Source organism: Diadema setosum, chromosome 20 (genome assembly GCF_964275005.1).
Source record: "Diadema setosum chromosome 20, eeDiaSeto1, whole genome shotgun sequence".
Lineage (NCBI taxonomy): Eukaryota > Metazoa > Echinodermata > Echinoidea > Diadematoida > Diadematidae > Diadema > Diadema setosum.
This window is the reverse complement of record NC_092704.1, coordinates 32,485,566-32,507,079: the sequence shown is the minus strand read 5'-3', so window position 1 is coordinate 32,507,079 and position 21,514 is coordinate 32,485,566. Positions and strand designations below refer to the sequence as shown.

The window sequence follows — 21,514 nt, the reverse complement described above, 5'->3', positions numbered from 1 at the left end:
ATTATTATTATTATTATTATCATCATTATTATTATTATTATTATTATTATCATTATTATTATTATTATTATTAATCGTCTCTCTCCTTTTCATTTTCTTCTGTTCAGGTGCAATTATGTTTCACCTTAGTATTTTATATCAAAATCATTTCTGCAGAACAACGACTTAAGTTTTTCCTCATAATCTATTTTGCAGTCTCATAACCTTTCCCAGCCAAAAATATCCCAGTGCAGAGCCATCCAAACTATTAAAAACAGATCAGTTGATCATCTTGATTAAAGTCAGTTTGGTTGCCTTTGCCAGGGAGAAGAGGTCTACAAGTGTTTAGGTGCATGCCACAGTGATTTGTTTCATTCGTTTTATTTCATTTCATTTGCTATTTTCATTTTCAGCAAAGAATATGCATACGAAACATATCATTCAAGAAAAATACATACATGTATTCTATATAATTGAAATACGGTATTAACATGATGACTGTGAGCCTTCAGTAACACTAACAGTGTACTGTAATCTCTCCTTCTCTCTCTCTCTCTCTCTCTCTTCCTAGTGGCACCACAAGTTAGTGTATCTATTGATCCCAACCCAGAAGAAGTATTTTCAGAGCAATTTTTCTTGACGATGGAGACCTACGCTCTAACCTGTAAAGCTACTGGCAAGCCGACACCCAGGTAATTCAAAATTCCAAGTTGTCATACTTTCATACATGTACAGGTAAGTGTGTGTAAATCAATTTTAAAGACCTATTAACATGGGAAGACCATAATTATATTCTAGAATCCCTGTAACAAATTGTGTACAGTTTTATAAACAGCATGCATGCAGCTAAAGAATGTTGACTGGGGTTGAATGTTGCCAATTTGACAAAGAATGTGTTCACTTCACACGGGGCACATATTCACTGATGGCAATTCAATTCACAATTCAATTCACTGATGGCAATCCAATTCTAGCATGTCGCAGGGGTGGATCCCAGAATTCCGTAAAAGGGAGGCACCTTAACAAACTTAAAGGGGGCGCATGTTTCCCCCCCCCCCATATTTTTTTTATTCTTTTTTTTTTTAATAGCAAAAAATAAAGACGGGGCGTGCACTGGTGGTCCCCCTATCCCCACCACCCCCCCCCCCCCCACCCCGATCCATCACTATGTCGAATGTAATCCAGTGGGCATCAAATGAAGATTGATTCAGTCGATTGGGCCAACCTCTCTACTCATATGTAGGACCTTTACAGCCTCCCCATACCAGATCGAGTACTGTGCAAATGGGAGATAATAGTTTGAAGTAGAATATGATGTGTCTGGACCAAAGGCTGCAAGAACAAGGTATTATGTTTTCAGGTTGTCCGTTATTCTGTCTCATTATTTCATTGTGATTTTTGGAAAGTTGCCTGATGGATTCCCCAGTACCTTGCCCAGGTAGACTCTACATGATTTGTGGGAGTTACAAGTGATATTGGGGACTTATTATCAATTATAAGTTTTGATAAAACAGGACCCGGCTCTCGTAGATGTCCCCACGAGGATTACTTTGAATGCTTTTCGTCTTCCTTGCAGGTCAGATTGGCTGTATAGCAATTGCTATGATGGTACAACAAGCACCTGTAACTCAGAGGATGACTCTAGCTGGTCCCTTGTGGGAGATGGTTCAGCAATGGAGATGATTGAGCGGGAGGGGCCTGTTACCACTCTGCGCGTTGTTTCATCCATCTCCAAGATGTACCGCTGTCGGGCCACGGCCCCGGTCCCTGGTCTGGCAGATGCCCATCAGGATGTTGACTTCAGAGTGTTGGGTAAGCTGATCAAGGGACATGTACACTAAAGTGCAGTGGTAAACAAATAATTAATGTTTATGAGTGCAATGGACAGAATATTTCATGAGATGAAAGATGAAATGGTCCATTCAACGAGGCACAGCCTCGTTGAATGGATCTAACATTTCATCTTTCACCGAATTAAATATTCTGTCCATTGCACGAATGAAAAACATTTATTATTTGTTTTATATAACGCCTAAGATAGATCCTTGTCATTTCATGTTTTATTAATTTAGAAACAAGAGAGAATCTGAGATCGCGAGAGTGTTCACTGAGCACTTTACGCTAGCGCGTTGTCGCATACACATTATACACCGCAAATGCAAGCATTTTACATGCGTAGTGTGCCGGGCTCTCAGCAAACCTGCAATGGAGCAAATAGTATGGATCCAAAATTGCACGGTAAATGGAGCCACAATTGCACAGATGATGATGTTATAGTGAAATGGACCAAATGATCAATGTCAAACAACCAATCAAATGACAAGAATCTCCTCAGGCGTTATATAACATTCTATATTCAAGTTTATGTCAATGAATAGAGTAGAATCATACAAGAATGATAGAATATGAACTAATGATTGTTGCATCAAGTTACTTATCACTGCAACTGATTGACAAATTGCCATTCATGGACATAACTCTAAATACTGATTATTTGGTGTTTTAGTATCTGATGGTCATGATAAAAATCATGGGCATAATTATATAGGGCCTACTTTAATAGATGGGGACCATATTCAAAACTTCATTACACCTTGCTGACTAGATCCAATTACATTGTATGTTGTTATAGTATTACAGACGCACCATAATATCATGGTTTGATGTTTGTATAGATGAGCCAAATGGTATCAGTGTCAGCATGGATCCAGAGAAAGTCTACAGGACAGACAATGTGACGTTGACCTGCGAGGCCACAAAGTTTCTCTTTGACAGCATCAGCTGGCTCTTTGTACCGTACGGAGGAAACGCATCAACCCATCTCCAGAGTAGCGAGGATCATTCTATCGAAACCATCGAAAATGCCCCTTCCGTCTACTCCCTCTCATCGATGCTGACGATTCACAATGTAAGCGATTCAGATAGGGGGGAGTATATCTGTCGGGCAGCGAGCAGCGAGGACGTTGGAAGAACCGCAGCAGTGTCTAAAACTGTCAATGTAACAGGTGGGTTTTCCCATTAGAGTTTCTGCTTTATAAGAGTGATCACCTTTGTGAAGTCATGGAAAGATCAACTACTTAAAAGTACTTCTTGGTATCTCCTACTCAGTATAACGTCACTTCCAAAGTGGACTTGTGGAGTACTGGTATTCTGTTAACTAGACGAAGTTTTGTATTATGAAGCTATTGAACGAGATCCTGTGGGGCCTATGTTATAGTTTTTTGCAGTTATAGAAATAGGTAATGCTTATTTGATAATTATCAACTGCTTTGGGGAATAGGATGGTTGCCCCAAATTTTGGTTGAGCAAGATATGAGCAAGTCATGATGGTTGAAATGTCAAAATATTTAATCTTGCAAAGTATTCTGTATTAACAGAACACTCATTTGTTTTCAGTTTTTTTTTAATAAAATGTTGGAGGTATATTGATTTGATTAGGTGAAAGGCTGCATTATCAAAACGTATGAAAAAAAAGGAATAAAATTCTTGTGGGCAATCAAAAAATTGACTTTGACTTGATCTGAATAGAAGACACTTTTTTGTTTGTAATCATCTGATTTTATGCAGAGGTTGAAGCAGCGTCCATCATAGCACACAGCAATCTCATCATGGTAGTGGACGTTGATATGGACCTGATAATCATGTGCTCCGCCCAAGGGAAACCTACTCCGGACCTTGCCCTCTACCGCCTGGAAGATGGCACACGGCGAAGGTTGGATGACGCCCAGGTGGAACCGGATGGCAAAGAAGTGACCCTAACGTACAAACCCGAACAGACGATGCTTACAATGAGTGGAATGTACGAGTGCGTCGCAAAGAACAGGGGTGGCGCTGAGAGCAGAAATTTCAGCGTTAGAGTACTTGGTGAGTGAATTCAAGTGATAACTTAAATTTTAATCTTTCTTTTTGGAATACAAACAACGTATGGTAATGGTTATTATTCTCAACAACAACACACACAAAAAAAAACTCACTGAGCAAGAGAAGTATTATTGTTAGGACTTGATGGGTGAAGAAGTGCTCTTTGTGTTTGTTGTGTTTCTTTTGATAAACGTCTAGATGACACTGTAACTGTGGGAGAGGGAAATGGTTCCTTTGCATAGCTCTTGGTGTATTGGTTTTAACTATGTGAGTTTTGTTATATAGCTATATAAACTATGTTGTGTGAGAGTGCTCATTTGAGTTTTTTCTTTAATTGTAATATGATACCTTTGGGCCTTTTTATACACACACCCATATCAACAGTTTTAAGAAATTGATATTCGCATTGCAATGCTGAAACCTTGCAGAAATTCCTGTGTGTTGTAGACACAAAAAAACAAATCATTACAAGGCTATCACCAGCTTTTTTCAAGGGGGGGGGGTGCGTTTATATGTCTGGTTCCACTTCCAGGTTTCATCAGCTAAAAAGCAAAAAAAAAAAAAAAAAAGGAGGACCTCTTACCCATGCATGCATACTTGATAAGTAAAACTTTTTTAAGGGTCTGAAGGGGATATGTTTGCACCAACGCACCCAAAAAACTTAAGTTTTAAAACATTACAATTAATCTTATTCAAAACAGAGTGTTTACTATAATAGTTGATGTCAACATTGATGTTATTTCGCGAAAGCATTGCAAAACAGAAAACAGAAATGTTTTCTTTGGAAAATTCATGATTTGTATTCTAAAGATAATTATGGTCTTGTCATCCTTCAGGATGATACTTAATGCTATTTTGATAAGCAAAGAGCAAATTGATAATCACTACAATTGATGTTTCTTTCTTTGGTTTTCCTGATGACTTTTTGCTCTGTATTTGACAGAGGGTCCAGATGTAAGTATCAGCATAAAGCCTTCCAACAACGTGTATGAAGGTGACAATGTGACGATAACATGTCGTGCCACAAAAGGCACCCCTACGCCACAGGTGTGGGTAGAGAAAGTCGGAAGTTCTACTCAGAGGCGGGGGCAACCTTTCAACTTCTCCATCGACTTTCCAAACGTGAAGGCTGATCATGAAGGGACATATAGGTGTTTGGCATCCAACACCATCCGCAATGCTTCCGTGACAGAGGTGTTGTCTGTTGGTGAGTGTGTGCATGATTATCTCTTTTTTTTTCCATCTTTACATAATTCATTGAGCAGCTTCTCGTGCCTTTAGTTCAGTAGATTGTGGAGTACTCTGTCATGAAACTCATGAAACCTGATTATTTTTACTATTTATCACTTTGATTTTATGCTAATTATGGTAGAAAAGTGGTCAGTGACAATTTCCAATAAAAGACAAAGAAAAACAAAAGTCAAAAAAGAAATAGCGCCAGTGTGTTATACTGCCCTCTTACGGGCAGTGTTTGAGATGTATGTTATATTGTTGTTGTACAACCTTCGCCCCTTCCGGCCGGCAGTTTGTGTCGCGTGAGCATAATAAAGTTTGCTTAAACCTTAACTATTGTGACTGGTTATCCATCCCCGAACGATGTTCTTTTAATGGCATAGGACCCTACGGAAGAAATTCCAAAAACAATAAAATACAGTAGAATTGAAATGACTTTTGGAAGTTTTTATGATGTACTATTGTTGAATATTGTTGAATATGTTAAAACAGATATATAAACCAAAAAGTAGACTTTCACTGCTCTTAATTAGGCTAAAATATGATCTTGGGCTTAATTTGCACAATCAATTAATTAATATGATTATTTAAAAAAAAATCTTAAGACACAATCTTGTAGAGTACAACTTGGTTGTCAGGCATGCCAAATTTTGCCGCGATTGCACCACTGATGGCCGAGATCTGGGGGGGGGGGGGGGGAATCTGCCCCCCTCCGGTTTTAGCATAGCCAAAAAAGCCTGGCCTGATTATTTAAAGCGTGGAATGGTGAAGTCATGCTCTGGTGCCTTCCCTGCGTGGCTTCACTAAACAGCCACTGGTAGCAGATGTCCTTCATCTAAACTGACAATGAATAGGGATTACATAATCCTAATCCCCATTGTACCATTTTAAGGCTGCATGTACATCATCAGGGGTGGATCCAGGAATTCTGTAAAGGGGGTGCAACTAATATTTCTGGTGCCACTTCCGGGTTTCATTTCCTTTTTTTTTTTTTTTTTAAATTTCAAAAATAAAGGGGGGGGGGGGGGCATGCGCCGTCTGCGCCCCCCACTGGATCCGCCACTGATCATCTTTACTTCTATACATATGATGGCTCTACAGTAGACACCAATGCCGTTACAGAGAGACAAACACTTCTGAAGGCATTAAAAAAAAAGCTGAAATCATGTTTTCTTACAATATTGTGTGTACCACACTTCAAGGAGTTTTTCTCTAATAGGAGGAGTAATGTGTAAAAATGTGTGATAGTCAGGATATGGAACATTGGTGAGTCAAATTATTTGTTCCTCCTCGGCAAGATGAATTAACATCTCCATTCTTTTCTCTTCCATTATCTCTCTTCTCTCTCTCTCTTCTCCTGCACATTGTCTTTCTTCATTCTATTTTATCCGTTTGTCAGAAGTTCTACCATCCAGGCAGAGTCAAATTGTGCAGATTGGAGCGATTGTTACCGTGTGTTTGTTGATTCTCCTCATCATTGTCATCATAATTGTTGTCAAGGTGAGAAGAAATCATATTCTCTTCATTCTCATTATAATTATGTGACCATGCATCACAAAACCAACAAAAAGTCCCACGCCCTGATTTTGTGTGAGGACTGAAAAATAGGTGAAATGGATCAACCCAGAGAAAGTTGAGTTTTTTTATAATGTCTGAAAGAGCAACTCTATGATATCATTCCAAAGTTTGGGATGATAAGACAGATTTGAAAGTGTGTTTTTCATAGAATATTGTGATTAGGTGTATGTCCTACATTCCCATTTTCATTTCTTAGAGATCTTTTTACACACTCTTCACTTTCAACTGAAATAACTTTTGAAGGGATGATGCTACTGCATGGAAAGTTGGTATTAGCCATGGATAGGAAATGTTGAAAGAGCATGCTCAATTTCAGCTTAATCTGACAAATTCCTTCATTGTTATTGCTATTAAGTTTTACATTCTCTCTTTTATCCCATTTATTGCACAGTTGAGTGCACAGGTTGATAAGATTAAGCATTTGAATAAATCAAAACTTTTTATAGAGCCTCTTTTCTCAGTACACACTTTTCCAGAGTGTGTGCCTTCATTCCAACATTTAGATATAGGTTAAGAGAATCCATTTGAATTGAGTTATACATTATTTTCACAGTGTGGCGGATGAGTTGTGACATAAAACTTTGATAATGCTGGTAATATGAAAAATGAAAACAAAATACACACACCTTGCATGTCTCAAGTGCTATAACAAACCAACACTTGGATGTAAAAATATCAGCATCAGCCCAGCATTATCAAAGTAGTATTATCTAACCAAGTGAAAGATTTTTGTTGTCTGATGAAAGTAGTTTCATGTGCATTATATATGTTTTATAAATGTATCTCTCTGATGCAAGTACAGCTTCATGTGCATTATATGTTTTATAAATGTATCTTTCTGTCTTTCTGATGCAAGTACAGCTTCATGTGCATTATATGTTTTATGAATGTATTTTTCTGTCTTTCTGATGCAAGTACCGCTTCATGTGCATTATAATGTTTTATAAATCTATCTTTCTGTCATTGTTTCTTTTCTCTTACCTCTTAGTGCCATTGTAGAAGGCCCAAGGTGCGTCGTGCTTCCCGCCTCAGCAGCGTTCAGCTCCGCCCGCGGAGCATGCGCTTCATGTCGATATATTCCACTACTGGTGAGGACCCCTACGAGAACCTGCCATATGACCCCCGCTGGGAGTTTCCTCGTGAGCGCCTGACCCTTGGTAAATGTGTAGGATTAAACCATCTCTTGCTACATAGTATCCCTCCCAAACTACGGGCTTAATTAAGAAGCAATCATACATGAGTGGTACACAGTAAAGCATTTGGTTTCCATATCGAAAATATCTGTTTTCAATAATTGGCAGGTTTCATGTTTACAGTGAAACATTTAGTTTCCAAATCGAAAATATTTATTTTCAATTATTGGTAGGTTTCATATATTTAGATTTATATCAAATGTGAGATTATCAGTGAATTTGATTGATGTTCCTTGCAGACGTTATGGGTGGAGACATGAAAATACATCCTGTTTGAATACTACTGCAATTACATTTGAAGTAGATTAATTCATGAAACAAAACTTCAACCCAGTTTGGTCTGTTTGCATGAACTCTGAATACTAGTAGTCCTAGCTGTCATTCACTCTCAAAGAAAGAACGAGAAGTCGTCATGGCTAGTCTTGTTCTTGCCATGTTGCATATTCGTAAAGACTGAATAGAAGGAAAACACTCTATACATAGTATATGACAGATATGGCTTAGAAACATGGTCATTGGTTTCATTAAGGCTTAACTCTTTCTTTCTCCTCGTGTGGAAAGGTTCTGTGATTGGCAAAGGTGCCTTTGGTATGGTGATCAAGGCAGTGGCTGTGGGAATAGACGGTACTGAGAAGAACATCATTGTGGCAGTGAAGCAAGTCAGAGGTAAGCAGCAACATTAACCCGTTGAGGACGAGTCCCGAGTATACTCGGGCAAGCATCTATGGGAAATGCGTGTTGTAGCAAAATCAAACCGTCCTCAACGGGTTAACGTTTAGCTTCACTTTGTGCATGAGCAGAAAATATCATTTCTACACACAGATGTGTTGATTCTTTAATGCACTAAGATATTTATGTGTGATGTAGTGATTATTCATACATGATGTAATCCTTATAAATGGGGCTTACCAACATATCCACCTATAACAGCAACAGAGCATTTATTGGCTACGCCCAAGCATATTTATGTTGATTCACCTTGTCCACAATCCAGAGTGAATTAACGCCACAAACCTACATGTATTACAGTGGACCTAAATATCAGAAATGGTTCCCATCCCAGACCAACAGTCTATGCCCTATAATATGGCAAATGTAGTACCTATCAATTCTCCCGGCAGACAACTTTAATCTACATGTGTGTAATATGAAATTTGTTTCTTCCACAGCGGGAGCAAGCAGTATGGAAAAGAAGGCCTTGTGGGCGGAGCTGAAGATGCTGGGTCACATAGGTCGTCACCTCAATGTAGTCAACTTTCTCGGAGCTTGCACAAAGGATGGTAAGTGAGATTCAGCTCAGGAGGTTCGATAAAACAATACCAGGTGTTTTAATAAATATAATACACCTCATGGCCTAGTGGATAACTCTAGGTTCTTATTTGGAATAAAATTAAGTCTACACGAAGTGTTGTCACACGTATAACACTGCGTGCTTGCATGCATGCATATGCAACCCTGCAGAGTGTAGCACAAACTGGAATCAGACACAAGTGTTCATGTTCATCTCTTTGAAAAGTGGCTTTTAAGTTTAATGTATTATCCTTTAACACATTGGGGATGGACTGAATTTCCTACAACACTCATCTCCCACTTACCAAAGCCTGAAAATACATGGAACTGTGTCATGGTCTTCAACAGATTAAGGTTCAATTATAGCCAAAGAACATAATCTATCATAAGTACAACTTCTACCATTCGCCAAAATGTTCACGGCTTGGAGCCATAAAATGGGGACTTAAAATGTTTGACCACTGGTTGCCATGGTTATTTGCTTAAAGGAATTCTTTGTTTTGTGAGCAGAGGCATCAAAAACAAATCATAATACAAGAACAAATTTGTAAAAGTGCTCTAGCAATTGCCTACTCATATGTATACAATTTTTGTGGGCGTAATCAGGAGTGTGCTTGAATTCTCCTCATCACTTCTTCTCACGTAGGTCCAGTCCTGGCCATTGTGGAATACTGCAGCCGTGGTAACATGTTGGATTTCTTGCGCTCCAAGAGGAAGTACTTTAAAGAGTCACCAGAGGTCACAGGGTCAGGAAGTCAGACGGGTCATTCTAGCAGCACTGGGGCATCCTCCTTCCAATCCTCCACAGGTAGTGAGAGGAGGATGAAGCCCGTCTACTCTTCGGTGAGACAGCTGAGCTAGCTTCTAATCTCTTTTCTCCAGACCTTTTACGTTGTTATTTTCACAGGAATCTTAGCATTCTCTCTTGTATGCGTGCCTAAAGGTTCATCCTTTATATAGTGCTTAAATCATTTGTTCTTTTAAGAGGAATGGTACTCAAAGATATATTTGGATTGAGTGAAATCAGCAATGTTTATAGATTACATCAGTGAAATTTCAGGAAAATAAGACAAACCTGTTCCAAAGTTCCTATTTTAAGTTCCATCATTGCTGGATGAGAAGACTGCAACAGTTTTACAATATCACTTCATGACAATGATGTAGAGAAAATGTAAATAGAATATAACATTTTTTTGTGTGTGTGTTATGAAAGAGCACTTGACTTACCTCTTTCAGAAAGCATGGGGGAGGGGGGAATGGCATTACCCTTAACATGTCTTAACAAGTTGTAAGTGTTTTTTACTGGAGTCAGCTGTTGTCATTTATTGTCAGTCTCAAATAAGAAATAAAGAAATCTGGCATTGGAAAATGAGAGCCTTGGTGCTTTGCTGATAACTTTATGTAAATTTATACTCAATGGGTTAAATCATCAACATCACCGGCCATCAACATCATCATCATCATCACCATCATCATCATCATCATCATCATCATCATCATCATCATCATCATCATCACCATCATCATGATTCCCCCCCCTCTCTCTCTCTCTCTCTCTGCATCCTTGCAGGTCATTGTGGAGGAACCCAATCTCCAGGATGATCCCATAGATGTTGAGGATCTCCTCTGCTACAGCTTCCAGGTCGCCAGAGGGATGGAGTTCCTTGCCTCCAAGAATGTAAGTATTTAAGAAATCAAAACACTTTTTGTGTCACTGTGTGCTTGAGGCATAGACCATGGTGTAATCTAGTGAAACCTGGATGATTTCAGCAACAGGAGGGGGACAAAGACAAAATATTACTCCTGGCATAGTGACAGCATTTTGGTGTTAACTCTGTCACATCTGCAACTGATGTATGATACTAGCATGTCTTGGAAGAGGTTCATCTGATGATAATCTTTATTTGAAGTGAATTTTTCCAGTTCAAAATCAGCCCACAGCTAGTTCACACTAGTTGTTATCTGCATTGTAACACATAATGTATAAATATATTCCAGAGACTTTCAGGCCAAGAACAGTACCTCCTCTTTTTTTTTTCTACCACAAATAGAGAGGAATTAGATGAAGGTTGTACACCTCAACTTCAAGGAGAAAAGATATGTAAATCCTGTTACCCAACAGGCTTGTAAAATCTTTCAATTGTAAGTCACCGGGAATGCAAGGAAGGAATAAACGAACAAAGTGTGTAAATAAGTCAAATTTTTCAGAATGTGTAGACAGTGTACAGGCATTCTTGTAAGGCTTATTAAATGAAAACAGTGAGAGAGCAGTACATTCACCAAGAAGTTAGGATATTGTCATTTCAAGTGTGATATATCCACTAAGATTATTGTTCACATTCTATTTCAATCATTTTAAACCACCATACTACAAATATGTGAATTGTCCATCCAAAGTTAAAAGAGCCATATTCTTTTTTGTCATTTGGCAATGATCAATTTGCACATCAATTTATGCAAATAATCTACTTCTTTGCAGGTTATCCATCGCGATCTTGCAGCAAGAAATGTACTCATTACGGATAATTATGTGGTGAAAATCTGTGATTTTGGTCTTGCCCGCCATCTATACGATGATCCCGACTACGTAGCGAGTGGAAAGGCAAGTCGACTTCCAGTATTCACAATAATATATGAAGAGTTTGTTTGCAAAAACTGATAAGTCCATATTTGCCAAATGGAGTTATTTGCTATTAAAGGTCAAGAAAAATAAAGAGAATAATAAGAAAATTTTTGCTTCTTTTGACCATAACTTCAGAAATGTACCTTTAAATGTAGTGACCAATATATCATTTAAAAGGTATTATTTTGTACTTTATGACAGAGACCGTACTTCAAAATCTTAAAAAAATGGACTTATCGGTTTTTGCAAACAAACTCTTCATATAGAGCCTTAGAATTTAATTGAATGCCAAGCATACATTTAATTCTGTGGTTCATAATTTTTTCCTTTTGAAATAGTACCTGTAGGTTAGGTGAAATCATGTGAACTGAGATGCACTATACTATATAACCAAAATCATACTGCTAAGTAAGGGACAAGAAATTCCCAGAGATGGTGCTGATGATCTTTTCACTCTGAAGACGAGTTGTTTGGAGACTTAGGAGAAGAATACTGTGTATTGTCCAGCTTTCATCTCCTCAATAGTTTGAAATAGTGTTCAGTGTCTTTTATGATTCATTCAGTTATGGTATCTGTAATTTAAAGTTTTAGAACATGATAATCCATTCTGAATGTCATTTGGTTTGTTGCTCTTCAATGGATTGTTCATAGAATCTCATCATTGATGATTACATTTCGGAGCTTAGAGTTATACAGTGCCAGTATAAATGTAAATTGTGTCATTTTTAATCATTATTACTTGTTATTTCATGCCATTGTTGGGTCTGCATTAACTGTATGTTCTCATAATCTGCTCAGGCTGCTAAAGGGTTTTTATTTTTCCTTAGTCTGAGTGTACCATTTCATCTTGTCTCATGCTCCTTCTTTCCTTACAGCAAGGACGACTTCCTATCAAGTGGATGGCGCCGGAGTCTATCTTCGACAAAGTCTTCACCACTTACAGCGACGTGTAAGATTTCTGTTCTGTTACTTGCTCCCTTCATTTATTCCTTTTGCCTTTGATTAGTGTACCGGTGTGTGTTTCAGTGCCACAGGATTTTGATCAGCTTGTGTCCGGCAGTTATTTATGTGGAATTGTTAAAGTAGTTTTAGAATTATTGTTGAAAGTCTGTGCATGTTGCAGTATAGGGACAATTGCTCTTCCATCAAAACTTTGCAGAGTCTTTAATATGTTTAGTGATAGCATATTGGTGACATAAGTTTGATTTTTTAAACAAATTTGTTGATGTCATTCACAAAATGGACCAAGAGAGTAGTTTCAGTGGATAACCAACCACTTTGTTCAAAGAAGATTGCCAGACAGAAGAACATATGAATTGGTGTTATGTTGTATGATCTGTGCATTTAATGTCATAGATAGAGAAGAAGCATGAGACAGGAACATTTTTTCTGGTGCCAAGGCCGACACACACGTCATTCATGCCATGCAGCAGCAAACTAGACCAAATTAACAACTGGCACATTGTACTGTAAAAGCTGTTATTTTCACAAATCATTGTTGGGTCGCAAATTTACCAACACACAAATATACTCCCTTGTACATTAAAAGGGGCAGAGTGAACAAAAGGGTTAGTTTCAAATCGCAAAAACAACATCTCCCGAAAATGTCTGTGATCTCCTCATTCACAAAAATATCTGTATACAGTAATAACTCCGCTTTTACAGCATGCTATAGCAAAATATCTGGCAACCACGACAATTGCGTTTCACAACAGTTGCCCAACTGCACCGTATTCTCCCTTTTCCTGTTTTTCAATGTAGGTGGGCCTATGCAGTCTTTTTATGGGAGGTGTTTTCTCTTGGAGGCTCACCCTACCCAGGGTTTCAGATGGACGAGAGTTTTTACAGCAAGATTAAGAATGGCTACAGGATGAATGCCCCAGAGCATGCACCACCTGGCATGTAAGTTACTTGCTGATCCAAAATTTTGTTATCTTTTTTCTTTAACATTTATTGTTTCTTAGATGGTGAGGAATTTCCAACTAAAAGGATGTGGCCAGTAGAAGTACATTGTTTATGTTACAACTTAAAGGGTGTGCAGATGAGTTCTGGTCGAGGTGAGGATTTAGCTTTTAACGTTTTGCGAGATATTCAGAAACCACTCTATGAGATGTCAAAGAGCATGCAGTTCTAAGGGGTATCAAAAGTTTATTTGATGAAAATCGGTTTTGAAATGGCTGAGATATCCCAAAACAAGGTGAAACAAAGAGATCCTAATAAAGTTGTGGCATGTCGCCTTTTATTATTAGCACTTTTTTTGATATCTCAGCCATTTCAAAACCAATTTTCATCAAATAAATGTTGAATCCTTCTTAAAATTACATGCTCTTTCATATTTCATAAGAGGCTTTTCATTATCTCACTTAGGAATGTTCAAAGCATGAATCCCCACCTCAACCAGTACTGTACAGTCCCTTTAAAGCCATTGATGACGATAATGCTGTACATAGTACATTGCCTTCTGCCAACATCCTGAAAAGAATGTTCTGCCACACCTGATAACACTCTTAACAATCAGTGCTTATTTAATGTCAATGAGGGACAATTTGTCAATTATTACAATTGCAACTTCTATTTGTGATCGACATACAAATGAAGTGTCATTAATTCAGTATTTATTTTCTTATGTATTTCCTGAGGGTTCCATATACTGCAGAGGCTTTGCTTTTTAGTGGGACCCACCATTTCCATTCCCATCCTTATTTAATTTGTACTATGCATACGTAATTATATTCAAAAATAAAATTATGTTTTCATCATTATGTTACTTATTATCACATGTATTTTGATAATATACATTTTTACAGTTAAAACAAATATGTTCAGCTTATACATTGTATATAATTTTCTCTGTTTATTTGATGGAAATGAACAAAATAAATTTGAATTTGAATTTGAATTTGGCAGTTATGACACCATGCTAGAGTGTTGGACTCCAGAGCCAGATGCCAGGCCTTCGTTCAGTGTGCTTGCTGTCAGACTGGGGGACATGCTGGAAGCCAATGTGCGATCGGTGAGTAGAAGACTGGGAAATAAACAAACAAACCAAAGAATAGGCTACCATAGTAACCACATATCTGATTAACAAAGTTTTTTTAAGCAATCAAACTAGTTTTAATAGCAGTTACAGTTGCTCTAGACTAGTGATTTTGTGCTGCGCTGTTTCAGAATTTGTTTTCATAATTACCTTTCATCCCATTGAGGACAGACTGATTTTGCTATATAACATGCATTTCCCATAGACGGGCCATTCTCCGATAAAGCGTGCAAAACTGCGATTTTCGTGTCGCCAGCATGTTTATACAGTTTAAATCGATATTTTGTCCCTCAGAAATCATTTTTTTCTTTTTGCTTAAATTCATCTGAGGGGTCGGACCTGTAAAATAAATACCAATAAAGCTATTGGGACGTCCGGGATATTAGAAATACGATTCGAAGTTTGATGTAACCCTAAAAACCCCATGTCGCCAGGACAGGAAGTGTTCATATAACAAGTTGTTACTTGTTAACATATCATTCAGATCAAATCTTTTGTACCTCATTACATTGCCCCTCGAGTGCCTGAATGAAAAATAATATTACATAACAATATGATGTTTTCAGATTTTTCTAAGAGATAATTCATACCATGTCGCCAAATCGCGGTCAGATACGTTACCCTTTTTTCAGACTCTTGAGAGAAGATCAAAGAAATGCCGCATGGCAGTGTAATTTCATGTGTTAAACAAAGTCAACCTAAGGCATACATGGAACCATGATTTATTCATTGAATCTCTTGTTACAAAATAAATATACTGATCCGAAGCCGCGGAAGCCTCATGTTACGATAAGCTGACATCAGATACGTTACTTAAACTTTGATTCATTTAGAAAAAAGTATGCTGTAAATAAAAACGAAGCTGAGATACTTTTGAATACTTTAGGCAATGATCAATCACGCAACAAAAATTTTTTGAGAAAATGAATATTTTAGTAGATAATAGTATGAGAACGGTAACGGCACGTCAGATACGTTACCATCAAAAGTGTCAGATACGTTACCAACAAAATAAAAGGTTATCCGCGCCGCGCTTTTGCGCGCGGATTTAACCGGTTTACAACGGGCTCTCTTGTTATGACTTGCTAAAAGGATAGTTCTAAGAGGAATTAGGAGTTTATTTGAAGAAAATCGGTTTTGAAGTGGCCGATATGTCCAATATAAAGTAAAAGAATAAGTTTCAAACAAAATGTGGTGGCTCATCTCCTTTTATTTGGACATCTTTCTTGTACTTTATTTTGGACATCTCAGTCACTTCGGGGCTGTTTTCATGAAGTAAATACTTAATTCTTCATAGAGTTATTATGCTGTAAAGTATTTCGTGTAAGTGGATTTCAATTATCTTGGAAAAGGTTAAAACCTATACTCATCTAAACCAGAAATGTACTATCACTTATTGTGGCATTTACAAAAAGTGCCATCAGACATGTTACAAATTCATTTTCTTTCTGCTTTGTTGTGTTTGTGTGTGTGCCTGTGTGCATGTTATGTTCCACAATAACATAGAAAGACTTTAGAGGCTGAGTTTTGGTACCCACCTTTTTTTTTTCCAACTTCACAGCAAACGCAACTACATGAACGGTCTACCTTTCATTATTACCTTTCATTATAATGTTGCATCTTATTTACATAAAATGGGGTTAGTACAGTGTATTGTGGTTAAAGTCAAGATCACTCTCTTCGTTGCAGGTTTATGTTCTGAAAATATCGATAGGAATAGATGTCTAACAATTTCTAACGTTTTGCATCAGGTTTTTGAATCATATGTTTGAGCGATCGGGGTTTGATGTAAATTGGTAGTTTATTATGTCAATAAACATAAATACTTTGTCAGAAACGTTACCATCGCTTATTGGTTCCTCAGACCTAATTTGTTACAGACAGGAACAAAGGAATTTGAATTTATATTTATCACTTGCTTATATCTTTTCCAATTTCATTCTTACCGTCTTCCGTGTATCATAATAACAAAATTTCGGAATTATATCAGAAAAGAAGCATTGTGGAATAATGTGCCTGCTTGACTTGTATTTTACGTACATCTCAAAGTTTTATTGAAGAATGATCTAATCTTCTATCGATGACGAGAACATTTTTTTTTTTTTACGTTTAGAAGTGCGATGTTTTAACGAAAATAATCATATTGTGATGTTCTTACAAGTTAAAATGAATATATTGGCATGATTGGTGTTGGGTTTAAAATTGTATACTAACGGAACGTCTGATGCGTCAGATACGTTACCACACACCGTTCTTCTTTCGATCCGAAATGTATTTAATCTGACAGAGATGTTACCTGGCATTTGCTATTTATGAGAGGTATAATACTTGTTCATAAAGTTGCATACATAATCAATGAGATTATTGTTGTAATTCAAATGCAGGTAAAAAGTTAGATTAGGGAAACATATTTCAAGCCAAAATATGTACATGTTCTTGGTTTTTATTTAGCCTTCATTTTATAGATTATGTGATACGATCATTCTTATCACAGATTAGATCAAAGCTGACTCCAAAATGTTTCCACGATGCTTGTAGATGTTTAAGCTTGTAGTTTTACATTATCATTGCCATTTTAAAGCAAGAAATAAGCAGACAATCAACAGTTTTGTGATGCTACCTCTGGTAACGTATCTGATATTTGGTTTTAATAATAGTGATTATGCAAAAAAGGGACTCTACGTTTGGAAATGTTTCTAGGAAAAGTATGGGCTCTCAAAAATCACCCATTGATTGTTTTGTATTCCTAAGGGATTGAAGTTTCTGAAATGATGAAAAATAAATGAAATCTCTGATGTTGATTTTTTGTCATTTCTACAACGGTAATTGCACGTTTTATCGGAGAATGGCCCAGACACCTGCTCGAGTATACTTGGAATTCATCTTCAGTGGGTCAAAAACAATCTATAGGTTTCAAATATCATTAGTTGAGAGTTGGAAGGACACATGAATGCTGAATGTTTTCTATAATCCATAAAGTCAGCACTCATCTGATTCTGAATCAAATATACCAACAGTCTGTGAGGAAAGCAGTAGGCTTACTGATCATAATACAGTGCATATAGTGACAGCTAAGTTGTATTATTACCAAACAGTACACAAATGAACAGTCATTGAACTTTCAAGGGCATGCAAAAAGTTATATTCTCTAAAATCCCGGCAATGGTGAATTGATGTCCTTCACTGGGTTTCCTTTTCTCTCCAGCAGTATTTGCTGAAAAATATTTTACGTGATTGCAAATTGTGGTTTAGATTACTGCAAGGGATGACTATTCTATACACAACAATCTCATGCAGTATGTTTCAGTGGCATAATTATACCCAACTGTGCAGTTGAATGCAGAATGGTATACCTTTTGTGAATGATCCGTTGCAGCAACTCATATGATTTTAAGGGTGTTAGGCTCCTCAGAGTGTAGAAAAACATGATGGTGGAGCTCTAGTTACTGTTTTATTCCACAGGAATACATTGAGCTGAACGTCCCATACGAAGAATCCAACAGGAAGGCCGCGAGTGAGCTCCCTTCACCTCACGAGGACACCCCATTACTGCGCAAACCTTTCCAGGCAGATGTGGAGACCAGTCACCACCTCGGCACACCCGCTTGCTGCGTCACCGTGCCGACCATCCAAGAGGCAGAGGAGATTGAGGAGAGGAGCACGTTGTCCGACGACACAGAGCTGGGTATCGGCATAAGGAGAAACGGTCGGACAGGTAGTGAAACGGCGGCTGAGGTGTAGAAGATGCCAGGCCCTAGACTGCATGACTACCACTTCATCTTGGTATCCATCCAGTCTGTCTGTCTAACGCACAAGTTGTAGTGAGCAACTTTATAACCCATTCCATACCAAATTTTGAAATCCTTATAGACTTAAAACACAGGCCACCAGGTTCCCGTAGGAAAAAGGGTAATTGTACTCTAACCAAGATTCATGCTTTTAAACTCATCATCATCATCACCCACCACCCCCTCCCAGCAATCACCACATACTTTAAATTGTCGAAGTGCAACCATACGAATGCCAGAAAGTAGATTCCTATCAAATTGACCCCCCCCCCCCACCACCACATGCACAGATAAACAGAATTTTGCTTTTATCTACAATGTGCATCTTAGAATTCTGCATGTAAGTGTAAGCTGTGAAGTTAAAACTGCAGTGTGTTAAATCATGCAAGTGATTTAGTTTTGTTGCTCTTTATTACGGGAGCTCAGCTACAGCTACGAATTCTTTTACAAGTCCAGTACTTCACATCCGTATAGTGAGGAATAAAGTACTGATAGCATTACACTGTCTCTACTACAGTAATAGCGTCAGAATGTCACATGTTCTTGGAAATTATGATTCTTGAACCATTGGTAGAAAATCACGAAATGACAGTGATGTTACTGTACTATGCATTCTGTGCAATATTTGTCAAGGCTTTTTGCTATTTTAAAATCTTTCAAATCTTGCCTTTGTGTTTTGTGAATCTGTGCTCTTTTGCACTCCAAATGCATCATTCTTGTAGACTACCCACCAAAGTCGAGAGAGACTCTGAAATGCCTAATATATTTTTAATTGTAATTATGAAGAATAATCATATCGTAAATAAGGTTTGAGTTGTTTTATGCATTAATCTGCTAAAATGTATATCAGCTAAAAGAAAAAGAACAACAAAAAAAAAAACACATTATGTTTGGCTTGAATATTCAGAAAGCTTCATGAATTAAGAATAGCTAAAGTTTGAGTTAGGTTTATTGAATCTTGTGGATGTTTGGTGTCACTTTATATAAGCATACCAAGAGGCTTCCAATTCAAATTGCATTAGATATCATTTTCATGCATCCATCTTTACTCGCTATTGCTTCGTCATGCAAAATAAAAAAAGAAATGATATCAACATTATCAACATAACGGAAAAGAGAAAAATATCACATCTTCATCAACATATTAACATCATGTTGGTAATTTGTCTCCCATTAAAGTAAAAGAATATGTTGTCATGATGTTCACATGAAATAAGCAGCTCTAACAATATCATTCTGCATCAATGAAAACAGTAATACTTTAGTGATATCGTACCATGCGAGATTAAATTTTGTTCCTGTTGATGTGAAGCATTTAACTTTGTCATTAGTTTCAGTTTTGTTGTTAATTCATAAGAATTGGATTTTCGGACTGCATTTTAGTACATATGTGCCCTAAAAAAGATTCTTCAGTTGAATAGTGGTTGGAATTACATCATTTTAAAATCACATTGACATGCCACTATGAGAATAAGTCATTTTCTCTGCAACACCTAATCTTTCAAGAAAAATTGGACCAAAAAAGTTTATGTAGTTTGAAAGACTTGCTAACTTTTATTTGTTGTTTTGTTTTGTTTTGTTTTGTTTTGTTTTGTTTTTGAATGTGTAAAAAGGTTATAGGTTTTGCATTAAAAAAAAATTGTGGCAGTCTGGCTTCCAAGAAATTGTGATTTATTGAATATTATGTCGCTTTATATATCATAATTTTATTGAGTTGTCATAGGGAGTGGATAATATCTGCCGATAGAGTCAGATGGCTGTAGCTTCAGCGAACAAAGTGGGTTTCTCATATCCTCACTATATTCTCACCAAATAGAGCTAGATATATGCAGACCCTGAGCCAAGACCAAGCAGGATGATGGGAGAAAAAAGTAGTGGATCTAACTGCTGGCATGACACAAATACTATGCCTTTTTGTGAAGTTACACCTACAGATTAATTCTTGAAAATGGCAACTTTCCTCTAGACAAAGTGGGTTACTATCTCATATATTAAATTATTTGTATAGGGCCCCATTTTCTCTCTCTCTCCTTTCGTTCTTTAAAACAACAACAACTATCTCATACTTCCTCCTCAAAAGTTTGAAGCATGTGAGTTTTGTCCTGAGATAATCATGAATTTACTCTGTTTCTTCAGAAAAAGACCCCCCCCCCAAAAAAATAAATAAATAAATAAAAAAATAAATAAAAATAGATAAATAAATAGATAATAATAAAAAATAAATATGATTTTTGTGTTGTAGATTGAACCCACAGGTGAGAGATAGAGTTGCACCTGTAGACTGTGAACGTCAATAGTTTGGTGTGAGGTAACCACAAGAAATACTTATTCTGTTTGTAAAGCTCTAAGACAAGATTGAACCGGACATTTTCCACTTCCTTCCCCTCTCTAGGTCTCAGTACAGATTCCCAAAGCACCTGGTTATGATAATGATCACACTTCACTCCGCCGTTGAGCCTGCATGATGCCTCTGTCAGCTTTCCTGCATTCATCTTCTTCCTTTTTTTCTCAGGTGGACTTTAGCTCAAAATATTCTCAGGAGTATAGCAGCCAAAAAATAGAATTTTTCCTTTTTATTTTCTAGTTTGTAACTTATTTCAGAAAGCTCCTCACCAGTGCGTTTTTAGGTGCATGGTACTCTATGATTTGCTATTTCACATTTTATCCTCAACTTCATGTTCAGTTATAACTAGTAGATGCTTCTTGCTTTTATTTCAAGCAAGTGAAGTGTGATCATCCCTGTATTACAGCCCTGAAGGTGGTTCTGTGTGTTGATTCACTATAGTTTAAGGTTTGATGATGGAAAGTGTTGAGATTTGTTTTGTAGGCAAGTCTCAGAAAATGATTGATGGAGATGTTGCACAATGCAAGACAGCAATGACCAAGATGCACCATTTAGCTGCCATAGCCTTGAAAATACGCTGTTTTGCAC

General features: G+C 37.3%; 1 protein-coding gene across 1 annotated transcript in view; it reads left to right on the top strand.

The window, feature by feature from the left end:
* The window catches only part of LOC140243614 (vascular endothelial growth factor receptor 1-like), a 91,542-nt gene extending 73,007 nt beyond the window's left edge, over positions 1-18,535 (top strand). Inside the window, exons 13-28 of the mRNA XM_072323280.1 lie at positions 551-671; positions 1,556-1,791; positions 2,655-2,984; positions 3,547-3,843; positions 4,784-5,047; positions 6,473-6,564; positions 7,640-7,808; positions 8,406-8,510; positions 9,014-9,124; positions 9,781-9,977; positions 10,705-10,812; positions 11,614-11,736; positions 12,633-12,706; positions 13,519-13,659; positions 14,665-14,770; positions 18,257-18,535. Of these exons, the coding sequence (XP_072179381.1) occupies positions 551-671; positions 1,556-1,791; positions 2,655-2,984; positions 3,547-3,843; positions 4,784-5,047; positions 6,473-6,564; positions 7,640-7,808; positions 8,406-8,510; positions 9,014-9,124; positions 9,781-9,977; positions 10,705-10,812; positions 11,614-11,736; positions 12,633-12,706; positions 13,519-13,659; positions 14,665-14,770; positions 18,257-18,535 (2,753 nt within the window). The remainder of the gene's footprint in view (positions 1-550; positions 672-1,555; positions 1,792-2,654; positions 2,985-3,546; positions 3,844-4,783; positions 5,048-6,472; positions 6,565-7,639; positions 7,809-8,405; positions 8,511-9,013; positions 9,125-9,780; positions 9,978-10,704; positions 10,813-11,613; positions 11,737-12,632; positions 12,707-13,518; positions 13,660-14,664; positions 14,771-18,256) is intronic.
* Positions 18,536-21,514: the final 2,979 nt, after the last annotated feature.